Source organism: Hoplias malabaricus, chromosome 5, assembly GCF_029633855.1.
Source record: "Hoplias malabaricus isolate fHopMal1 chromosome 5, fHopMal1.hap1, whole genome shotgun sequence".
Classification (NCBI taxonomy): domain Eukaryota; kingdom Metazoa; phylum Chordata; class Actinopteri; order Characiformes; family Erythrinidae; genus Hoplias; species Hoplias malabaricus.
Window position 1 is genome coordinate 43444333 of NC_089804.1, and position 20195 is coordinate 43464527.

The 20195-nt window shown below is 40.6% G+C and overlaps 1 protein-coding gene across 1 annotated transcript in view; it reads right to left on the reverse strand.

The window, feature by feature from the left end:
• plekha6 (pleckstrin homology domain containing, family A member 6) overlaps positions 1 to 20195 on the reverse strand; it is an 86404-nt gene that overhangs the window by 22480 nt on the left and 43729 nt on the right. The window contains exons 6-7 of the mRNA XM_066670427.1: positions 19902 to 20002; positions 791 to 996 (exon numbers count right to left, since the gene is read on the reverse strand). Of these exons, the coding sequence (XP_066526524.1) occupies positions 791 to 996; positions 19902 to 20002 (307 nt within the window). The remainder of the gene's footprint in view (positions 1 to 790; positions 997 to 19901; positions 20003 to 20195) is intronic.

Here is a 20195-nt window from a genome sequence, read left to right on the forward strand (position 1 = left end):
TATTCAAAACATCTGTAGTATTTATTTTATTAAAACTGTTACGTTAAAAAAGAGAGTTTAAAGCTGTGGCTAGTTTATGTAGAGAGCAGCCCATTAACTAAAGAAGACACCTGAGATAAACTGTTAAACAAAGGCTTGAGGGGGGAACAGTCACTGTTCACATCACTCTGCTTTTGTTAGTTTGCTGCTTGTTGATTTACCAACAGTTTACAAAATAGCCTGCAGCAGGTGCTGGAGGTATTGCTTTAAATGTGCAGTGTGTCTGTTTGTAGGGGGATCGTTTAGCGGAAATGGAATATAGAATAGTAACAATAAATAATTCTGTTTTCATTAGTTTAAAACAAGCCTTTAATATCTAAAGAGGAATGGGGTCCTCGTCCGACAGCGGCTGCCAGTGCAGGAGTGGCAACCTCACCAGTAGATGACACTTAATCTTATTTACTGCACCTTTAAAGCTATTTAATTTCTCTCTTTTGAACAGGAAGGTTCATGTGAGCCTCTGTGTTTACGCCTGGAGTACTCTGGAACGTCTGAGGGGTCACACTAGGTTAATCCATATATAATGTTTATAGGTTTAGTAATCATTTAGCCTTATTAACCCATTAACTTTGGCAGACTCAAAGCAGCAACACCTGGAGACAGGTACAATGCTGTACAGACTTGCTGTGGAAATGAATCCCTATTAATAATCCAGCTTTTAAGAACTATTTACATTTTCCATGGATACATTTGAACTACAACAGAAGTATTCAAGCAAATCAGGCAGGCGTACACTCCATTCAGCGTGTACCTATTTGGAGGACACATGTGGACACTGGCGGCCTCACTCATGGCTTGGATCCACTCCTCCTGATCCTCCAGGCTGTCGGCGCTGAAGTAGTACGTACGAGTGCCTGCGTGTTCCACCTGCAAGCAGAAAGCGATACTGCCCTTAAAGTCTCCTCCCTCTTCCTCCCCGTCCTCCCCCTCTTCCTCGTCCTCCTTCTCGAACCACACCTGAAAGAGAAAAAGAGAAAGAGATGAGCTTTCAAAGTTGTTGTCCTGCTTCCTGATAAACACTGCTGTGACAACATCGCATGCAAAACCAGCACCACGCATGCAAGGTCTGCCCTCATGGCACAACACTTACATGGAATTCATCGGAAAATCCAGAAGCGTGCATCAGATATTAATCTTAAAACCCAAGATAACATCTAAAACATCGCATCCAGTCGCGTACAGGAATGCAATGGTAGACACCTGTTTTTGTAAAGGCCATGCAGCTGGGGCCTGTCCCACCACGCAAGATTTCAAGTTTAGCCACTTAAAGCAACACTAGGTAGGATTTACATTTACATTTATGTTTGGTATTTTTGCTAGAGCTGCAGTGTGTAATTCACTTTTACAGCACAGTCCTAAAGTCAAGGGGGAGTGAGAGGTAAGGGGTGGTTTCCTACCTGCCTCCAAATGTTACATAGTGCAGTTTCAGCAGTGCTGAGCTCAAAGTAGTGACGACAGAGCCTCTACTGTCCCTTTTACAGGTCAATAAAAGAATTACAATTATACTGAAGGTGTACTTTTAAGCTAAAAATACTACCTAGTGTTGTTTTAACTTTACAATTCTTTTGATCTAATATCATTCTTCAGTGGAGCTCATCCACAGCGTCTACTCTTCTGAGAAGCTTTTACACCACACTCTTTAAAAAGTAGGTGCTTCAAGGGTTCTTTAGTAAAGGTGGTGGTTCTAGTTAGAACAACAGGTTCTGGATGGTTCTTCTGATGAATGGACGATATGGTGTGCATGGTTCTTCACTGCACTAAACAGTGTTCTACTGTTGTATCACATCAGACTTTGTAACAATAGTAGAACCATGTTAACACCTTTTAATCAATTTAAAGAACCATTTCATCAGGGGGGGGATCAGAATGGAAGCAGTTCTATACAAAACACATGGTTCTAACTAGAACCATCATCACATTAACTAAAGAACCCTTGAGGAACTCATTTTATATAAATAAATGACTGGCTGTGGAGAATGTTAATGACTTCACTGCTGTGAATGAACAGAAATACAGTGAGAGATAAGGCTCTGTGAGACAGGCCCTGGATTTGAAGCGTCTGAGCTTTAGTGCAGGATCACAACACCACAAACGTAAACGTTCCCCTTCGCAACAGGTGGATCCTTCCTGTGGATTCTTTACATCCAGTGGAGGCTTCATTTTTCAGACAAAACATATTAGATCTGGCGTACGGCCATCTTGAGCTCCACTTTGAGTTGTGTGACATGTGTTTGTATGAGTCTATTCACCACTTATTATACAGAGAGAGAGAGAGAGACCCACAAGCAATGTTTCCACAAAGAGTCACAAAGAGTCACAGGCAGCACTTGGATTGAAAGCATGCAGGACCAGGTCTGAGGTTTGCATTAGACACTTGATAAAGGGCTGATTGATTTCAACGTTATTAAAACTATGTATACAAATTAACCAGGGCCAATTCTGAAATTCATTGGGGTCAGAGGTTAGCTGCAGCTTATCTTCGGAATGGAATATCTCCAGAATTCTGCAGCCAGCCCTTTATCAGCGTCAGTGTCTGAAATGCAGATCTGTCGCTCTGGTGTCGTCACACAGGACCATGCGGGTGCAGAAGGTGAATGCATGCTGAAAAAAAAAAAATACCTACTAGAGAGAGCTCATCTCTAGGCACAGAGCTGCTCCCTCAAGGGTCCTCAGAGGAAAGGGTGAGGAGGAGAGAGGGGAGAGACTGGGTGAGGACGACTGGGTCAGACATGAAGGTCAGCTACAGGGGCATCTAGCAGGTAAGGTGTGGTCTGGACATCTCTAAAGCCACAGTGAGCTCTTTGAGTGATTTTAAATGAGTTGTCACTGATAAAACAGAGTTAAAATCCTGAAAAAGAGGTAGTTAGTCAAACTGTGATATCATTATTGGGTAGAAATGAGCAACTGTGTGGTAAACAGATCCATTGCTACTCAGAACTTTAGAGAGATTTGTCGCTTTAAACTGTTCATATTTAAAGGCAGCACCTTTAAAGGGTTAAATGTCTCTAAAAGAAAGTGTATTCTTATATAAATAATCTTCTACTTTAAATGTATTTTTAAATAACATGGTTCTACAGTAGGTTTTTAGTAAAGAAAATGGTTCTACAGTAGAACCTTTTTCATGATTAAAGAGTTCTTCATTGTGAAGGGGTTCTTCAGATTGATCTCTGAATACAGAACGTGTTCTACGTAGAACATCATATAGATAAAGGTTCTGTATGGAATCAAATATGGTTCTTCTGTTAAAACAGATACAGATAGTGTAACAAGAGGAGAACCCTTTCTGGTGCCGTATAGAACCCTATACAGAACCAGCTATAGCACATTTTCCATCAATAAATAAAAGTAACCATAAAAAAAGCAAACAGAACCTTTGTAGAACCATAAATGTAGGACACAAGGTGTCACTGAAACAAACACTGAACAGGAGTGTGTGTGTGTGTGTGTGTGTGTGTGTGTGAATACAAGCCATTTAAATAAAATATTTTACATTTAAAACACACAGCAGAGGGAACAGTGGAGTTTGTTTTAATGTAATATAGCACCCCAAAATATATGTATCTGGTTTACTACAATTGTACATCACAAAATGCCTAAGAATAGAGAGTCACAGTTCTGGAAAGACAAAAAAAACTCTCTAAGATTCTAAGGCTTTCTATAATATCAAACAGTTTTGAATTACTTTTATTTTTTAAATATTAACAACCGAACTCCCCTTTAACGACCATCATTTACGGCATGGTGTAGGTGCTGTGTTTGTGTTCACTTGAGTTCACTTCCGGTGACGCAGTCACAACACACGAGGCCCAGCTAACGCACAGTGCAGTTCACAGACTCCTCCACTTGGGGGCAACACAGATTTAAACAAAAACAAGGAAATGAGCAGCAGATTAGAAGGCCGTCGACTAGCACTATGTCCGGGGCTTAAACACACCCACCCTGACCCTGCATTAACTGGTGGATACGGTGCTTCTTTAAAACACACACACACTATTAGAGGGTTAAGTATTTAATCACCGTTGCTGTTGACATTTCCCTCCATTAATCTTGAGCAAGGCACCCTGTAAATGGCTCTGTTTATTCATCTGAGGGTGCGCCAACAGTAGTTTCATATACACAATGAATCACAAACTGCTGTAATGAACCACAGGGATGTGGCCAAATCAGTTTTATAGCACAGGGGTGAAATAGCCTCAGGAAATAAGCTTTACTTCTGATTCAAACGAAGTAGAGCACTGGTTCCACAAGAAATAACTGAATAAAGCAGTTTGTATCAGCTCAAAGCAGTCGCCCTGATCCGTGTAACTGTAGATCACTGTGTATAATTGTCTGTATTGTAAAACAGTGAATAATTGTCTTTTCCTTCCTGTCTTTAAATCACTTAGTGCTTCTACGGCTATGAAAGGTGCTCTAAAAATAAAGCTAATTGTTATTATATTATTATTCTTTTATAGATGTCAAGGTGGCGTGTGCAGAGTGCAACGGTACAGGAAGCAGAACGTCTCAGAATGAGAAGAATGAGCAGCTCCACTCCTACGCTTTACATCATTAAAAGGTTTGGCTGCACTCAAGATGACTCCAAAAGCACTTGGACAAAAATAACAGCACTTAAAACCCACAGCGCCACAATCCACTATAGGATTCTTCATCCTCATCCCACTGATTTGCATATGCACCTCATTTCCTGTCTGTGTCTTTCTCAGAGACATGTGAGAGACACGTTTTCTTATTAGTGTTTTATTGTAAAGTAGTACATTAATGGAATTATATTGTTCATGTACGGTGCTGTGGAAATGTTTTAGGCACCAGAGATAATGAGATTTAAAAAGCTATGTATCTGAGCAGTAAGTGTTTATTTAATAAACAAACAAACAAACAATCAACAAATAACGCCCCCTCATTAGAATAAACCCAGTCACATTCCTCCAGTGTGATCCTCTGTGTGTGAATGTGTTTAACTTTGTCCAGGTCTCTCCTCGTGGAGTCTGTATTATTTGAGGTGATCATCCAGTGCCTAGTTTTAACGGTGAATAAATAATGATTTTAAATACTTTTAACAAATTCATGTAAATCAAGGAGAATCTGAACAAAACACTGTTCTTCAAACACACTCTCACCCACTGCTTTATAGAGAAACATATTTCTGATTTGTTTTATATTATTATTTGTTTGTGTTTACTGTGATTATATATAACTTTATAACAGCCCCACACTCACTGAGGAGGCATTAGTTTAAATATATATCACTATCTTAGGGGCCTCAGACTTCCGTATGTGCCATATACTGTACATGTAGTCACTTATCACATTTGTCATTTCTGTCTGTCTGTCTGTTTATCTAGCTATCTGTCTGTCTGTCTGACTGTCTGTCTATCTGTGTATCTATCTTATTTGTTGCTTTCTTTTTCTCTGATTTAATCCATCCATGACGGAAGCACAATGATAGGGGCCACAGAGCCAAAACAAAAGTCGTATTATGTGTTAGCATTCACACAGCTGCTCAACTTACAGAGGAGCAGGAGAAGAACCGGTCTTACGTGAAATCAGCCCGGCCCACCACGCTGCAACAAGCCCTTTTCATTTTGCTGAACATTTTCTCCAGCATCTACTCTACTTCCTGTACACAAGGCCTCTCACTTCCTTTGGATGCTGTTAAACACTACTTTACCTGCTCATTCATTCTAGGGCTAGATCATCAGTGCTGAGTAACACTGTGTCTATAAGAACACGTATAAACACATTCACAAAACATCAGAACTCCTTATTCACACATCATTACAGATCATTATAAACACGTCTATAAATATATCACACAGAGCTTTATGAATTAGTTCTATAAATGGAATAATAATAAAACATTATACTCCTTATTAATGTACGCTATTAGAATGTAAACATCAGTATTTGTATACACTGATATTGACAGGCATATGTGATTATATTATACTGAATATATACCGTAAGGGTTTATAAATAGGTTTTTGAGCACTAGGTAAAGAAATAGATTTGACTAAAACAATCATCCGAAGCAAACAAGTAGATGAACTAAAAGTAAATAGTAGTAATTCTAGTAGAATTCATAATTCATAATAAATATGTCTATGCAAATCTTAATTTTGTATATTAATAGCCACATTCATAATGATTTTAATGACATTTCTAATAATACAGCATATATATACACAGTATATACAGCATATACTTGGTGTAGCATAGTGGATAACACTGCTGGCCACTACAAATAACACACCACTTTACCCCAGTAATAAATAGGCCTCGGGGAAAGCTAAAATTGAGTTTGCATATTATTGTAACATCATTAACATGACAGTCTTTCGGAATAAATGTAAATGTACAAGTGCTTGCTTCCGTGGCTCCAGGATGCAACATTCCATATTTGTTCTTCTGAACCATTCAGTCTCTTCCAGTCACACGCATCATGCCTCAGTGATTATGAAGACTAACCTTATTCTAACTTTCACACAGAAGTGTGGCATCCAATGCTAGGGTGCACACATTTACAGGACTTTCAAAAGACTCTGTAAGGACATACAGCAATGTAGTTTTGTTATTAACTGTAACAGGGTCTTATCAAAACTATTTTCGTAATGTTAACGTGGCTGGATGGAGTCTACCTTTTATACTGTGAATATGCTACGGTTATTTAATCAACATTAATCGTCATAATGGCGATTTGATTCTGTTTAATCTGGATATTTTGAGAATTCTGAAACATTGGAGACACTGATCTGCTCAGACTTTTTGATCCCACTGTACATTGCTTTATTAAGACATTTATTAGCGCCTGCACTTCAGAGAATATTAGATATGTTTAGATACAATTAAGATTGATTAATAATAATTAATAGAGTTAAAAAAGAGACACAACACTGACGAAAATAACCAGAAACGTCACTTGTCATCCTTCTGTTTCTGATTTATTATTCTTTCTGGCTCTGCCTTTTTTGGCATCATCTCCCATCCCATCCATGTCCTCCTTCATCGAAGAGACATCCAAAACAAATCTGCTTCCTGCTACATCTTCCATTTGCAAGAGTAAGATGATCCAAGAGTCGTTAACTACGAGAGACACTGTCTAGCATTTGCCTGACATTCTATATATAGACACTGGGGCTTAAGTATAGCCAAAATGAAGGCACTAGTCATCACCAGACTGTGAAGAGACACAGCCTGAGAGCACTGTGTAAAGCACACGGGAGAGTGTTTTCTTGTCAATCTGAAATTGTATGTGTTCCACTAGAGGATCAGAGGTCAAGGATGCTACAGTCAGCCAAGGGGGATCAACAAACTTAGCCAATATATCTATGAAAAAGTTCACAGAGCTGGTCTCTCATGTAAATTCTTTATTTTTTTTAGCAGAGGGCCTCTGATACATCCAGGCCACTAGGTGTCAGTGTAAATGTGGTTTCATAACAAACATAAAACCTGGTGAAATTTTAGCAAGAGAAAAGAAAAACATTAATGAAATACATTCAATTCTCCAGGCAGTAAACAAGTAAAACACATCATTTCCGACTTTACATGTGTGGATTAGCCCGTCAGGTTTGCTAAGGTCATGTACCGTAGAGGACTGCCTTCACGGCTTCAACTAACAAGCCTTTTAAGATTTAACCCGTCTTTCTAATGGGCACAAAGTGCTATGTGCAGTAAAGTTGGTGTTTAAAGAGGCAAAACAACTTAATAAAACTGTCTAACATGTATTTTAGATAGCATGTATGCTAGCTACTGTAATAGCTTTTTAGCTGTTTAGCTACTTAGCTTTTCAGCTGATGTCCCTGAAGTTTTACTTCAGTCAAAGCCTCCATTTTGTGTTGTCTCCCCATTACCTTTGCATTTACTGCATGAGCTTCAGTCCTCTCCTAGAGACAGGTTTTCCAATATGGACTCAACTCACTGAGCTAATCTTAATAATATAATCTAAAACTCTCTATTAAATACCTGACTCAGCAAGAACTCAAAACATGAAAAGAAGCAGCTTGTGAACTTCTGATTGGATGAATGACGCTTACAAGCTGGAACAGTGAAGATAATTACTGGCGACTTTACCTAACTGCTTTTCTCCATAGCACACAATCAAATATTAACCCACCTCATTATAATAGACCAGATGATGCAAACCATGGCAACAGTGCATCAGACATGGTCTGTTTATCCTCAGCGTGAATAAAAGAAGGCCGTAGAAGCAGGGCAGGGTAATCGGAGTATGGTCTGTTGTCTTATACAGTGCCAAATGCTCTGTTGTTCCTTTGAGACTGGCACAGAAACATGGCTTTGGCAACAACAAGAGCTTCCCCTGTGTATTCATCCCCAAGAGGTGAGGTTTTAACATTTCACCTGGACTGAAATGCACAAGTTCTTCTAATTCGTTTTCTATTAGCACTGCCATTTGCACAAGGGCGAGGACGCGGTGACATTTACGGCAACGTGCCCTACCAGACGCCACAGTGAATCACATCCTCTGAGTCTAACTGTCATTTTATAAGCGTTAAGGCCAAAGCCCTTTCAGAAGCTTTCAGTTAGTGTCAGGTCCTAGAAAATCCTTCAAGGCTGAGAGGAAAGTAATCAGTTTTACTGTATTCCTAAAGGGGTTCTTTGTGTGATCTGCACTAACACTGGACTTGTGGGGCAATGTTTTACGCCTAATCACACTCCAGGCTAAGTCCCGCATAAAGCCTGTTTTATTTGTCCTGTGAAGCATAGTAAGCTGGCCACTTGGCCCGAAGTCTAGACTTTTCACCTCCACACACCTGCTGTGCTGGAAAGAATTTGAAAAATTAAAGACGGAAAGAGGTAGTCACTGCCAAAAAAAAAGTTGCACTCCCATTCCACGGTCTATTTCAACTGTCATCGCAGCCCCATGATCCCAGCAACTCGTTTGAATATGTGTAGCTCTCGATCTGTTTTTCAACTCTTCGTTCCAATCAGTCCCTAAATGACTGCAGCATTTCAGACAATCTTTGGTTACCAATCCATGGTAGACTTTTCTCTTTCCAATTCATAGAAAAGCAGTCGTATCTCAAATTGCATCTGTCCGATAGCTGCCATTCACTCTTGTGGAACATTACTACAGTCTCCGCCACTCTGTTGCATCCTGCGCTTTTGCACTTCACAGCCGCCTCCTCAGGGTAAGGAAAAGGGCAAGCAGCCAGTGGTGCCCAGCTGAGGCTGATCCCCACGAACTTGAGGTCACCCACTTCCGCCTCAGCCTCTCAGCCTTTCTGCACGTCTTTGTGCATATCTCCACTCAGGTAGCTATATTTCTTCAGCCATGCGTGAGTAACACACTGCAGCATCCTGTTTGATCCTGATGTTTCCTGATAAGAGCCAGAGCTGAAGACTTTGGAGACATGGGTGGATAAATACAGCCTGAGGAAAGTGCAACTCCACACGACACTCACTTCGCCTATTCACCAAATGCCACAGAGCCTGCAGAGTGCATATTCCACCCCAGCACAACAGGTAACACGAGCAGCCACACAGCTGGTCCACAGATGGAGGCTGGAGCCGAAGTAGGACACTAGTGAAAAAGTTGAGAGCTGATGATTCTAACTGACTGATGATTGATGTAAGATTATATTCAATACTCCAAATATTTAGGTCACTGTCTGTGAGAAGTTTGGTGTGTTCTCTCTGTGCCTGCGTGGGTTTACTCTCACAATAATTATATAAAAAAAACGCTAGTAGGTGGATTACCTATTCAAAATGATACATATGTGTGAAGGTGTGAGGGACTGGGGAAGTGTGTGACGCCCTACGATAGACTGCTGCTCTACCCAGGGTGTGTTCTTGCCTTGCATTCAATGATCCTGTGTAGGCTTCAGACCCACTGCAACCGCGAACAGCAGCCATGAAGCAGTTGCTTAAAATGAACAAATGATCGAACAAAAGAATGAAACTGGAAATTGTCAAGTGCCGAGACGTTGTTCGTGAGTAGCGGCTACGGGGCCATGCTTGGGTGTGTTTGTTTTGTTTTGGTTTGTTTTTCTCCAAACATTTGGCTACTATCTGATCTTTTTGCTATCTTTTCTCAAGAAGTCATACTTCTTTTGAAGCTATGGCTCAGAAGAATACTGCCAGATAATTTAATGCTAATATCAACGTAGCATGGCTTTTAAAAATCTGCAAACGTAATTGACGAAGTGAGTGCACAGATAAACTCGACCCCAGCCTGAATTCATCGTTTTTTCCTGTTGATGTTCTTGCTATTTGTTGTTACTTTCAAAATTTACATATTTTAGTGACATGACGGTAGGTGGACTGACTGTGCGAAGGTGTCCACAGGTGTGAGTGTGTGGATGACTGCAGGAGTGTGTGGCGCCCTGTCCCTGGTGTGTCCCTTCCCTACAGTCTATGATTCTGGGGAGGCTCTGTAACCACGTAACACTGATCAACGTTGTCTGAGAGGTCTGAAGCCTACATGGAATCATTAGATGCAGGGCCGGACACACCCTCAACAGGCCCCCAGCCCAGGAACCAAAAATAAGTCAATATTACACACCTCTTGCCATATCCTCACCTTGGTTTGTGCTTTTCAACTTTTTTTAGACAACAACTGAAACGATGAAAAGTACAAATCAAGACGAGAAAGAGGAAGAGGAAAAGAAAGAGAAAGAGAAAGCCCAGCATACCAGACAGAGGCACTGTTCTTTTAACCATTTAACGACACTGGGGCTTCGTAAAAACACATTAGACCGGTTTCGAGAATGCAAACAGAGTGAATTAGCAAATAGTAAAGAAACATCCACAGAAACACATCAGATTTTATTTTTTTAAAAAAAGGTGTTACTTTAAATTCTGAATGTCACATTTAAATAACTTTATTAAGCAGTAATTGTTTAAAAAAATCAATGGAGTGTATCAGTGTTTGTTGGAATGGATATGAGCAGGTGGTGACTGTCAGATTAGCAGTTTCTCTGAAGTGCACGGTTCATTAGAATGGAACACCACAGGCATCTGTTTGCCGTGATGTAAAACATATCTGTGTGCCAATATCACTGGTGGGATTTACAGCGATACTGACGAAACGGGGATATGAATACGGCCAGCTCCTACTGCAGACATACACCCAGACACTCAACAAATCAAGGGAGGTGCTGTGCTTGGCCCTTCGTTTGATGCCCATTAAACGCGTTGACAAAGCGTTCAGCAAAACGAGCACAAACAGCAACAAGAACAAGGCCAGTCTGGAGTAATTACTGATTACTGCAACCAGTAATGACTAGGCAACTTTGCGGGAAGATGATTGTATGTGTGCTCAATCTCCTCTGTCTGCAACACACACACACACACACACACACACACACACACACACCTTCCTCCACTGTTCACTGCTCCATACTGAGTAAACACACACTGCCCACGTGGCCGATAAGAGCAAACCTCACTCCCACATGAAGGCCAAGGTACCCAGCAAACAAAATGCAGCAGTCGCCAGGGGAAACCAGTCCCTTATCCCCAGAGATAAAACACAGGTCATTTACATAAACAGACCGAGAGTTAAAACAGATTTGAGAAATCAATGGGATGTGATCCGTTGTGCTTGTAATTAACTGTGACTATTTTTGAGTACTTTTACATGACAAGAGTCACACTAGATAAGAAATATTGGTTTAAATAAATAAATAAATAAATAAATAAATAAATAACAGATCGAAGTGGCTACTAGATTCCCACAGTGTGGATCAGACACAGCAGCTTAACTGCAGTCACTGTGAACAACCCACCCACCAAATAACCAGCCCTCAGTGACCTTATCTTCCAGTCCTCCATACTGCAGCAGATGGCATCTAATAGAAGCGTAGGATACATTCATAACACGAATGTGTCTCCTGTTCTCCACAAAACCGTCCTCTCTCTGAGTGATTCATTGGTTTGTTTTTTGTGGATTCCAGTGTTATGCGCTGTTTAACAGCTGAGCTTATCATCGTATTTAAACCGTACATCACATCACATTGCATGCATCCTCCAGCTCCTCCGTTCTTGAGAAGTTCTTGAAAACCTAATGTAACCTGGGGTTTAGTGGTCGTATTACAGTCGGTAAATGGCACTAGTGTTTGGAAATGGAAGCACACACTAAGAGCAAAGATGTCTGAAATATTTGTATGGGATTAAATCTACTGAGATACTCCTGTAATAATTACTTAACCCCATATCCACTGGTGAAACTAATCCCATCTGAATAGGGCTTAAATATATGAAACCATGCATTTCAGACACTTTCAGCTGTGGCATGTTGTGTATTTATTTTTCTGTTTTACAGTGAATCCTTCAGTAAATATCCCAGTCGACACCGGTATCTAAATTAACCCCAAAATGTTGTTCTTGATCAGTCTATTACCTGAAATAGTTGTGTGTTTATTTCTGTTAATGTCATTAGAATCAGGTATTAACAATTTCAGAAATTCCAAAAACAACAAGATAAAGGATTCTGATCTATTCCCAGCTCCAATTCCAAGAAGCTCTACTGATGTCCAAACAAAGGCAACCGAGGGGTGGAATTTGAGAAGCATCCATCGTCCGTGACTGGAACCAGGGAGGGAACCTCTATCGTAAAAACAGAACAAGCTGCTGTCAGACACTAGCAAGATTTGAAGGTTTCTTATCAGTCTCCCCCTCCGTGGGACCATCTTCTGGGTTAAGACCTGTTCTTTCAGCTCCGTGACCATAAACCAGGAGTGCAAGGGGGCTCTGGGATCAGATTCCTCTCTTGTTTATGCCACTCACATTCACAAAAACAGATCAGCACTCCTGGGGTCACAGACAGGGTCTGAATGTTATGGCCCAAGTCTGGCCATAGTTCATAGCTTCACAGATTTGACTCTACCCAAACACTCTATTATGGTTCTTTATGTCTTTACATGGCTATATATATATATATATACGCCTGCTTTGGATGCTACTTTAACTTCAGCAGCAGGTTCAGACCGATATTTTCCACTTTCACACTGACTCTCACAGAACTAGCCATAATTAATACTTTCATATTTGAATGAATGAATGAATTCATTAATTTCAGGGTGTGTTCCTGCCTTTTGCCCAATGATTCCAGACAGGCTCTTGCCCCAACGTGGCCCTTATTTGGAAAAGCAGTTTCAGACAATGAATAAATGAATGAATTTTTGGCTGAAAAATAAATGACATATTGCTCCTTTAATATTCGATCATAACCACATCAGATGACTCCAGTTTTCTGAATTTGTAGTGAATTAAACTCAGTATTTGGGGCAGGATTTTCCTACGGATAAGGATCTAGTTATGGATGAGAGTGTGTTGTGCGCAGCACTTCCACAGTCTCATGAGCAGCCCCCAGCTTCACTTTAAGATGCACCCTCACTGCTGTTACGCAACCTCTCTTCATCAATATTCAGGCAGCGCTATTCCGGGGAGGAGGACGGGGCTCTTGTGTGTGTGTGTGTGTGTGTGTGTGAGTCTTATTACACAGAGAAAGACACACACACACACAAAACCACAGACAGAGGGGTAGAGGAAAAAAAACTGTAGGGGGTTAAAAAAAAAAGAAAAGAAATTGGAACAAACCACACAGTCAGCACCCAGCAACCAGTCAGTGCTGTGTAATATATTTCGTATCTCGTAAGCCTTCAGAGGATGAGCCTGGGGCAAAGCAAGACGAGGCAAAGTGCGGATTTACTGGACTACATCGTGACATACTACGAACTGACAGCAAATTTTCACCCGAAATAAGATCCATCCCCCAATTACTCAGCGTCCAGGCCACGTTTTAAAAACAACTGCAGGGGGGAAACGTAGTAGATCCTAATACTCTAATGAATATCAGTATACAGTTAATGACACACTGTGAATCTATAGAAGTTTGGGATCACTTTTTCAAAAGTAACTAATTGTTTGTTATATTTCAACAACTCTGAACAACCCCTGTTGGGCTTTTAATACATTAATGAAAAAGTTTTAAAAGAATCCTGGCTTCATTTTTCCTGATTCCAGAGCCTTTAAACACTATTCATGGTTTGATATTGTTGAGTAAAATCTAGTTCTGTTGTTGAGACCTTTCTAAAATTCTGATTAAAGCCCTATTCAGATTAAATTTAGCACTGAAAAAGGGGTTAATGTATTTATTACAAGGGTACTTCAGTTCCAGTTCGAACTGAGCGTTTCAGTCTTTTCCTAAAAGAAAAATGGTTTCTAAAAGCCATTATATTAACTGTGTGAAGGATTACGAACATCGCTGCCATTACTTCACACGTTATATTTATGAAGCACTAGAAAATAATGGCGCTGATAGCTGGGTATTTATAGTATATTTTTGGCCTGTTCTCAGAACAGTAGTGACATCCTAAATACTTCAGTAGCAATGCTTTGTAGAATCCACACTGTGAAAATAATGCAGACACATTCTTTTTAGAAGAAGAGGTAACAACATATAAGTTCTTTGATGTGATCACAATTCGTAAATAGTAGCCACTCCCATCTCTGTTACTTAAGCAAGATTTCTTATCATCAACATTACAGTGTGTAAAAATGAAATAACCCCAGCTCTATTAGTAAAACTAGTGATTCCGATTAGGGCTCATGACTAGGATTAACTGTCTAAAAAAGTGTCAAATAAGTGTCAAATGAAAAGTGTCAAATAAATACAGTGGAATTTGAGTTCCTAACTTGTGTTTATTGATAGTCAGAAAACGTGTTATTTCTTACTAATTGAAGGAATAAGGTTTAAAAGGACGTTGGTCAGCCCCCGCCCCCCCAACGGTGTTCGGAAACTGTAATAGGTGTCTTGCCTGTGACGTAGATGGTGGACAACAACTCTAGAAGTTGCACTTAATTTAATGCAAAATGACGAAAAGGTGTGTTGTTTTTGGCTGCAATCATTCAATGTACAGTGGGACATCTGTGCACAAATGGCCCAAAGATCCCAAAATATCCAGAAAATGGACTAAATTTGTCAACTTTAAACGGGCACTTTGGAAAGGACCATCCGCTCACTCCGTTATCTGTAGCTCATTTCACTGGCACTTTTCCAACAATATGGGCATGTAAGGACACCAACGAAAGGTGTTCAAGAGCCTCTGTAACATGGAGGTAAACAGGGTAAGGACACTTACTTCGCCTGTTTTAGTTGGTGTTAGTTAACGTTAGCTTGACTTGCTAAACTCGGTGGCTCAGATTATACTCGGCTACGTAACTGCATTACGGAGGTTTATAGTGTCGGATGAATTCGAGTTCGACTTCGATCACATTTACAAGAATAACGGTACCTCTAAATTTGAGTTTAGCTTATTGCTAGGCTATTGTCATGAATAATGTTGGTTATTTAGCTAGCTAGATACTGTCATAACAGTCAGTCATAACGGTGTTTTACCGCGGTGTTGTTCAGCTGTTGTCCACCAGTGACGTCACGATTGCGTTCAAGAATTTCAGTTTAATAAAATTGTCAGTTTTAAAGCAAATTAAGCTGCTATTTTCATTTTAATTCATACTTATATATGTCAGTAACTAAAATAATGTGAAATATTCATGGAGGTCCATTAAGTGGTGCTTAGCCTTTAAAATACATCCACAAACACTGGCACATTCAGCCTCGACTTTGGCACCGTTCTTGAAAGAAGGTAACATTAGATATCCAATGATCAGCGTAAAGTACCAGCTCGGAAATATCACGGGCAGAAATGAGATATCCTGGCTATTCAAAAACAGAGCAAACAAATATCGCAATGGCCTCCAGGTTGATCTCCAGTTCTGGTCTCGCTGCGTTTGACTGGGATTAGAAAGGGCAGGAGCAGTAAAGCCGTTACCTTGTTTGAAAAGGAGCTTGAATGGGTTAAAGGAAAGGAAAGTTGCATGGACGCCTGAGGTGTTGGAGGTGTTATTGTACAAGTAACTAGACACTTTGACTGTACTCGCTCTCTATACACACACTTCAAACCCAAACACACACACACACACAAGACACAGCGTCCCGCTTAACTATTAACTTTGTGCAAAGATGTTTAAAAAAAAACACTGCCAAAGTGACATCACATCCTAATGAATCACTGTTTAACAGCGCATCTATAAAACAGGGAGGACTCTCAACTCAAGTCAAACTCACCGTGACACACTGTACATAATAAAGGTTTCCAGCACTTACAATCCAAACTCATTCTATTTTATTTGTTTCAGTTATTAATAGAAAGACTGATCCTAATCAGCTGACAATATTTTACATCAGACATCACCACAAATGCAGAAAGCAATTGGAATCAGCCTTGAAAGTTTTTTGTTTACACTCTCTGATGCAGACCAAGACCAAACTAAATTCAATGAACGTGGCCCGATTCTTAGGTACAGCACACAGCACAGTGCCATGAGTTTCAGAAGCTAGCAGAGTTAGCTAAAGATGAGTGTGTAGGGTGAGAGACAGCTGTATTAAAACACTTCTCCAGACCTCACTGTGATATCCACACTTCTCACACATATTCACCTCCAGACGGCATTTTCACACCGTTACATCAGCTCCGGCCTTGTTTGTTTTGCATGGTAACAGACAAATCTGTGCTTATACAAAGACAAAAACTGCAGCTTCCCTGACTTATGTGTTCCACCTTTGTCTGTTTTATTAACCGTGTTAATCGTGTAATTGTGATGCTCTCAGTGTTGACAGGACAATGACTGTTGTGTAGTGATGAATGTGAAGTTGGTTTAATTGTTAACTTCTAATTAGAATCTGTTCCACCTTAAATGCCACAGAAGTATATTCTTTAGTATTTAGAGGGAAATAATAAACAAATGTGGGAAACTATTTCTCTTTCTTTCAATGTAATTTTGAATGTTAATTAAATCTTTCATCCCTCATCATCTCTCCATGGGTTTTATTAAGTGCTGTGGCAAGGGTTAAGTGTTGTCCCAACACACTCTCATCTGAAATAGACATGAAACAATCGTGCAGTCACAGGGGGCTACCACTGCTCTGTTTGTGCTACAACAAAACACCCAACCCCATGAACTCCGAAGAACTCCTGACACTCAGAAAGTCAAAAACATGGAACCTGTGACAAAGGGAATGTCCAGTGAGGTTTAGCTTGGAGGCACTGCCCCTTAAAGAGGGAATGCCTGGATGCGTAGTCCCTAGAGGTAACCACACTCACCGCAGGCAGTATGTAAACCAGGTTTGCTCTGTTGGTACAGCACTGGCTGACACTGTCAAGCAAGTGGTTCATATACAGCCTCTGGCGGGAAGATGGCTCTCTCTCACTGTTGGTGTTCCTCAGGGTGCGAGGTGCTCCCATGGTTAAGAGGAAAGTTGCCAAGGTTCCCACCTTTCAGGTTCCTGAACTTTAGGAGTCCCGCTGAGTCTAGGGGCTGGGTCTGGTGCAGCACTGTTCCTGTGACTTGTTTTTGATACTACATCCTGTATTTTACTTGTATATACATTATCTACATCACACATCATTAACAGGCAGACCTTGGTCCAGACCTGGATGGAGTTACGATAAAAATAATAGTTTTAACTGAATACACCTGCTATAATAATAATAATAATTAAAAAAAACATAAATACATTTCACTACTAATTTTTTCAGCCATATTTTTCATTGGCTTAGTGGTCCGTGTTGTATTTTTATCCAGTAATAAATACTAATAAAACACAGATTAAAACAAAATAGCTTTAGTTTCAAATATGGAATTGGTGTTAAATATATGTTTAAAGTAGAATCACTCTGATGCTGTGCATTCGATGCTTCTTTAGTGACATAGTAAACGTCTTTAAATGGGTTTTATGACGGCGACGTCGTTTTCCACCCCTCTGACCCTTCAAAGGCCTGGTCAAAGGTCAGTAACGTTAAGTATCTGGTTTGCCTAGGACCCTAACTTCTCTGCTCTAGGTCGTGTTAAATGGCTAGAGCTCATAAAAAACAGTGAGCCTGTGCAGACCTGCTGAAAGCTCCACCCTGGCCCCAAGAAGACCCTGTAGCTAAGGGGCCAAGCCTAAAACAGCAGCCAGTGCTATAAACACACTGTCACATTCTTCACACGCTGAGGCAACTCATGGAACACACCTGGAGTGTCAAATAACATGTTTTCCAATAATATCTGCCAATAGGTTGTCAATTGCGGTGCTTTTGCTGAAGATTATTATCGTTACACTTATATAGCGCCTTTCTAGACACCCAAGGACGCTTTACAATCTACACTGCTCAGAACGCTCAATTCACACACACTGGCGAGAAGCGGCAGCCAAACGCGCACAGCGTACTCTCAACCAGAAACGACCGTCCACCTGGAGGACTGCATCGGGCACTAGGGTTTAACCCAGGACAGAGCGCCAATCCATATCTGGGCTCACACATACAGACATTCATTCACACACCAGGACAGTTATTAGAGAAGCCAATTCACCTACCCTCCATGTTTTTGGACTGTGGGAGGAAACCGGAGCCCCCGGAGGAAACCCACGCAGACACGGGGAGAACATGGAAACTCCACCCAGATGGGACTTGAACCCAAGATCCCAGCGCTGGGAGGCGAACGTGCTAACCACCAAGCCACCGTGCCGCCCAAAGATGAAACGCCTCGTGTATAAACTGTGTACATCACGCCCTCACAGGAGTTTTTAAAGCTGCAGTATGTAATATTTGTTTGTTAAAATTGAAAAAAGACATTGAAAATATAGTGTCATTCTGATGCTGCGAGTCACTCCTGTGAAACCTGAAATATTCATTCAAAGGTCAGAGGTCGTATGTGGCACACAATCACACATCACACACACAAACTCAAAGAAGGTGGTCTGGCTCGATGGGCTGGTTACCTGAGGAATGTAAGTGGGAGCATGGCTCACAGTGCTGATGTGTAGACCACTATTTAGTGAATGGAAAAGGAGAGATAGAGATAGACATGGAGCAAACGAGAACTGTCGTGGAGCCTGGAATTCGCAAATGGAACAAGCATCTTTCAGCGTTTATTTTGATATCAAACTAATTCCACAACAGAAAACATCTTCATCACTGAGTTATGATTGAACTCTTTATGCTTCTTCAGTGCGAAAACTCTCTCAACGATTATGTAAACCTGCTTCTGGAAACAGAACACGTTACTTCCTCACATTCCGTGCTGTTACACATTTAAAGGACAGTGTTCCTGGTGTTTATTTATTGGTGTTTTCTGAGAGTTGATCAAGCAGAAACAAAAGTGCTAACTGACGCTTCAGGACAGTTGTAGACTTCTTTCACCCCTGAGCTTGTTTCTGTGATTATTTCTTGAGTCATTTCTACCAATTCCTCACCAGGAATATTCTATGAATGAATGAAAACAAGTGCTCTGTCCTAATCTTACGGTACACTGCACCTTTTAGTGTTTTCAATTCTTCAAAACACCTGACGCAATCCATTGGCCGTTCCTGAGAATGGGCGTGGTAAGAATGGGGAAAACATTCAAATGTAAACAGCAGGATCAGGACTAGTCAAACCGCAGAGTCTTCAGGGTATGTGAGTAAAACCTGTTTCACTGTGGAAAATACAAGGATATCATACAGCTAAGGGGACACTGTAGAGTGGGTAGTGTTTACTATATAATAGTACCAGGCTCCAGGAGTAGAACAGTGTGTGTTACTACGCTGAATGTCTGAGTACATCCCAAAGCTTCTCCCAAGAGAACAAGAGGAAAATGGAATGTGACAGTGCAGTCGTTCCTGTAGTGCACACACACACACACACACACAATTACACTCCCCCTCATGTGTATGTATGTGACACCACAAGCATAAATATAGCCTACTGTGTTCTTTTCAGACTGTTTAATAGCTTTAATTTACACACAGAACTCCTACTATCCTTACATTACACCCCCCCCCCCCCAGCAGTATCCCATCCCTGAATTTTAAGGCTGACCTTAAAGGCAAACTTGCGGCTGATGTTGTCCAAAGGCAGGACTGGTCCAATCTTGAAGCTGAGCAGTGGAAGGCTGCCCAAGACCACTTCTTCCTTTTCGTCTGAGTGTAAACACAAAACACACAATGTTAGGAAAAATATTCAGCAAAAAAAAACCTGTGAATGGAAATATGTCAATTCTATTTTTTTTAAAATAGATATTTTTTATTAGACATTCCACTCTGTTTGAAAATAAAACACATTCCAGCTTCCAGGACAACGGAGATAGATTATATCATAAAATACAGTACATTT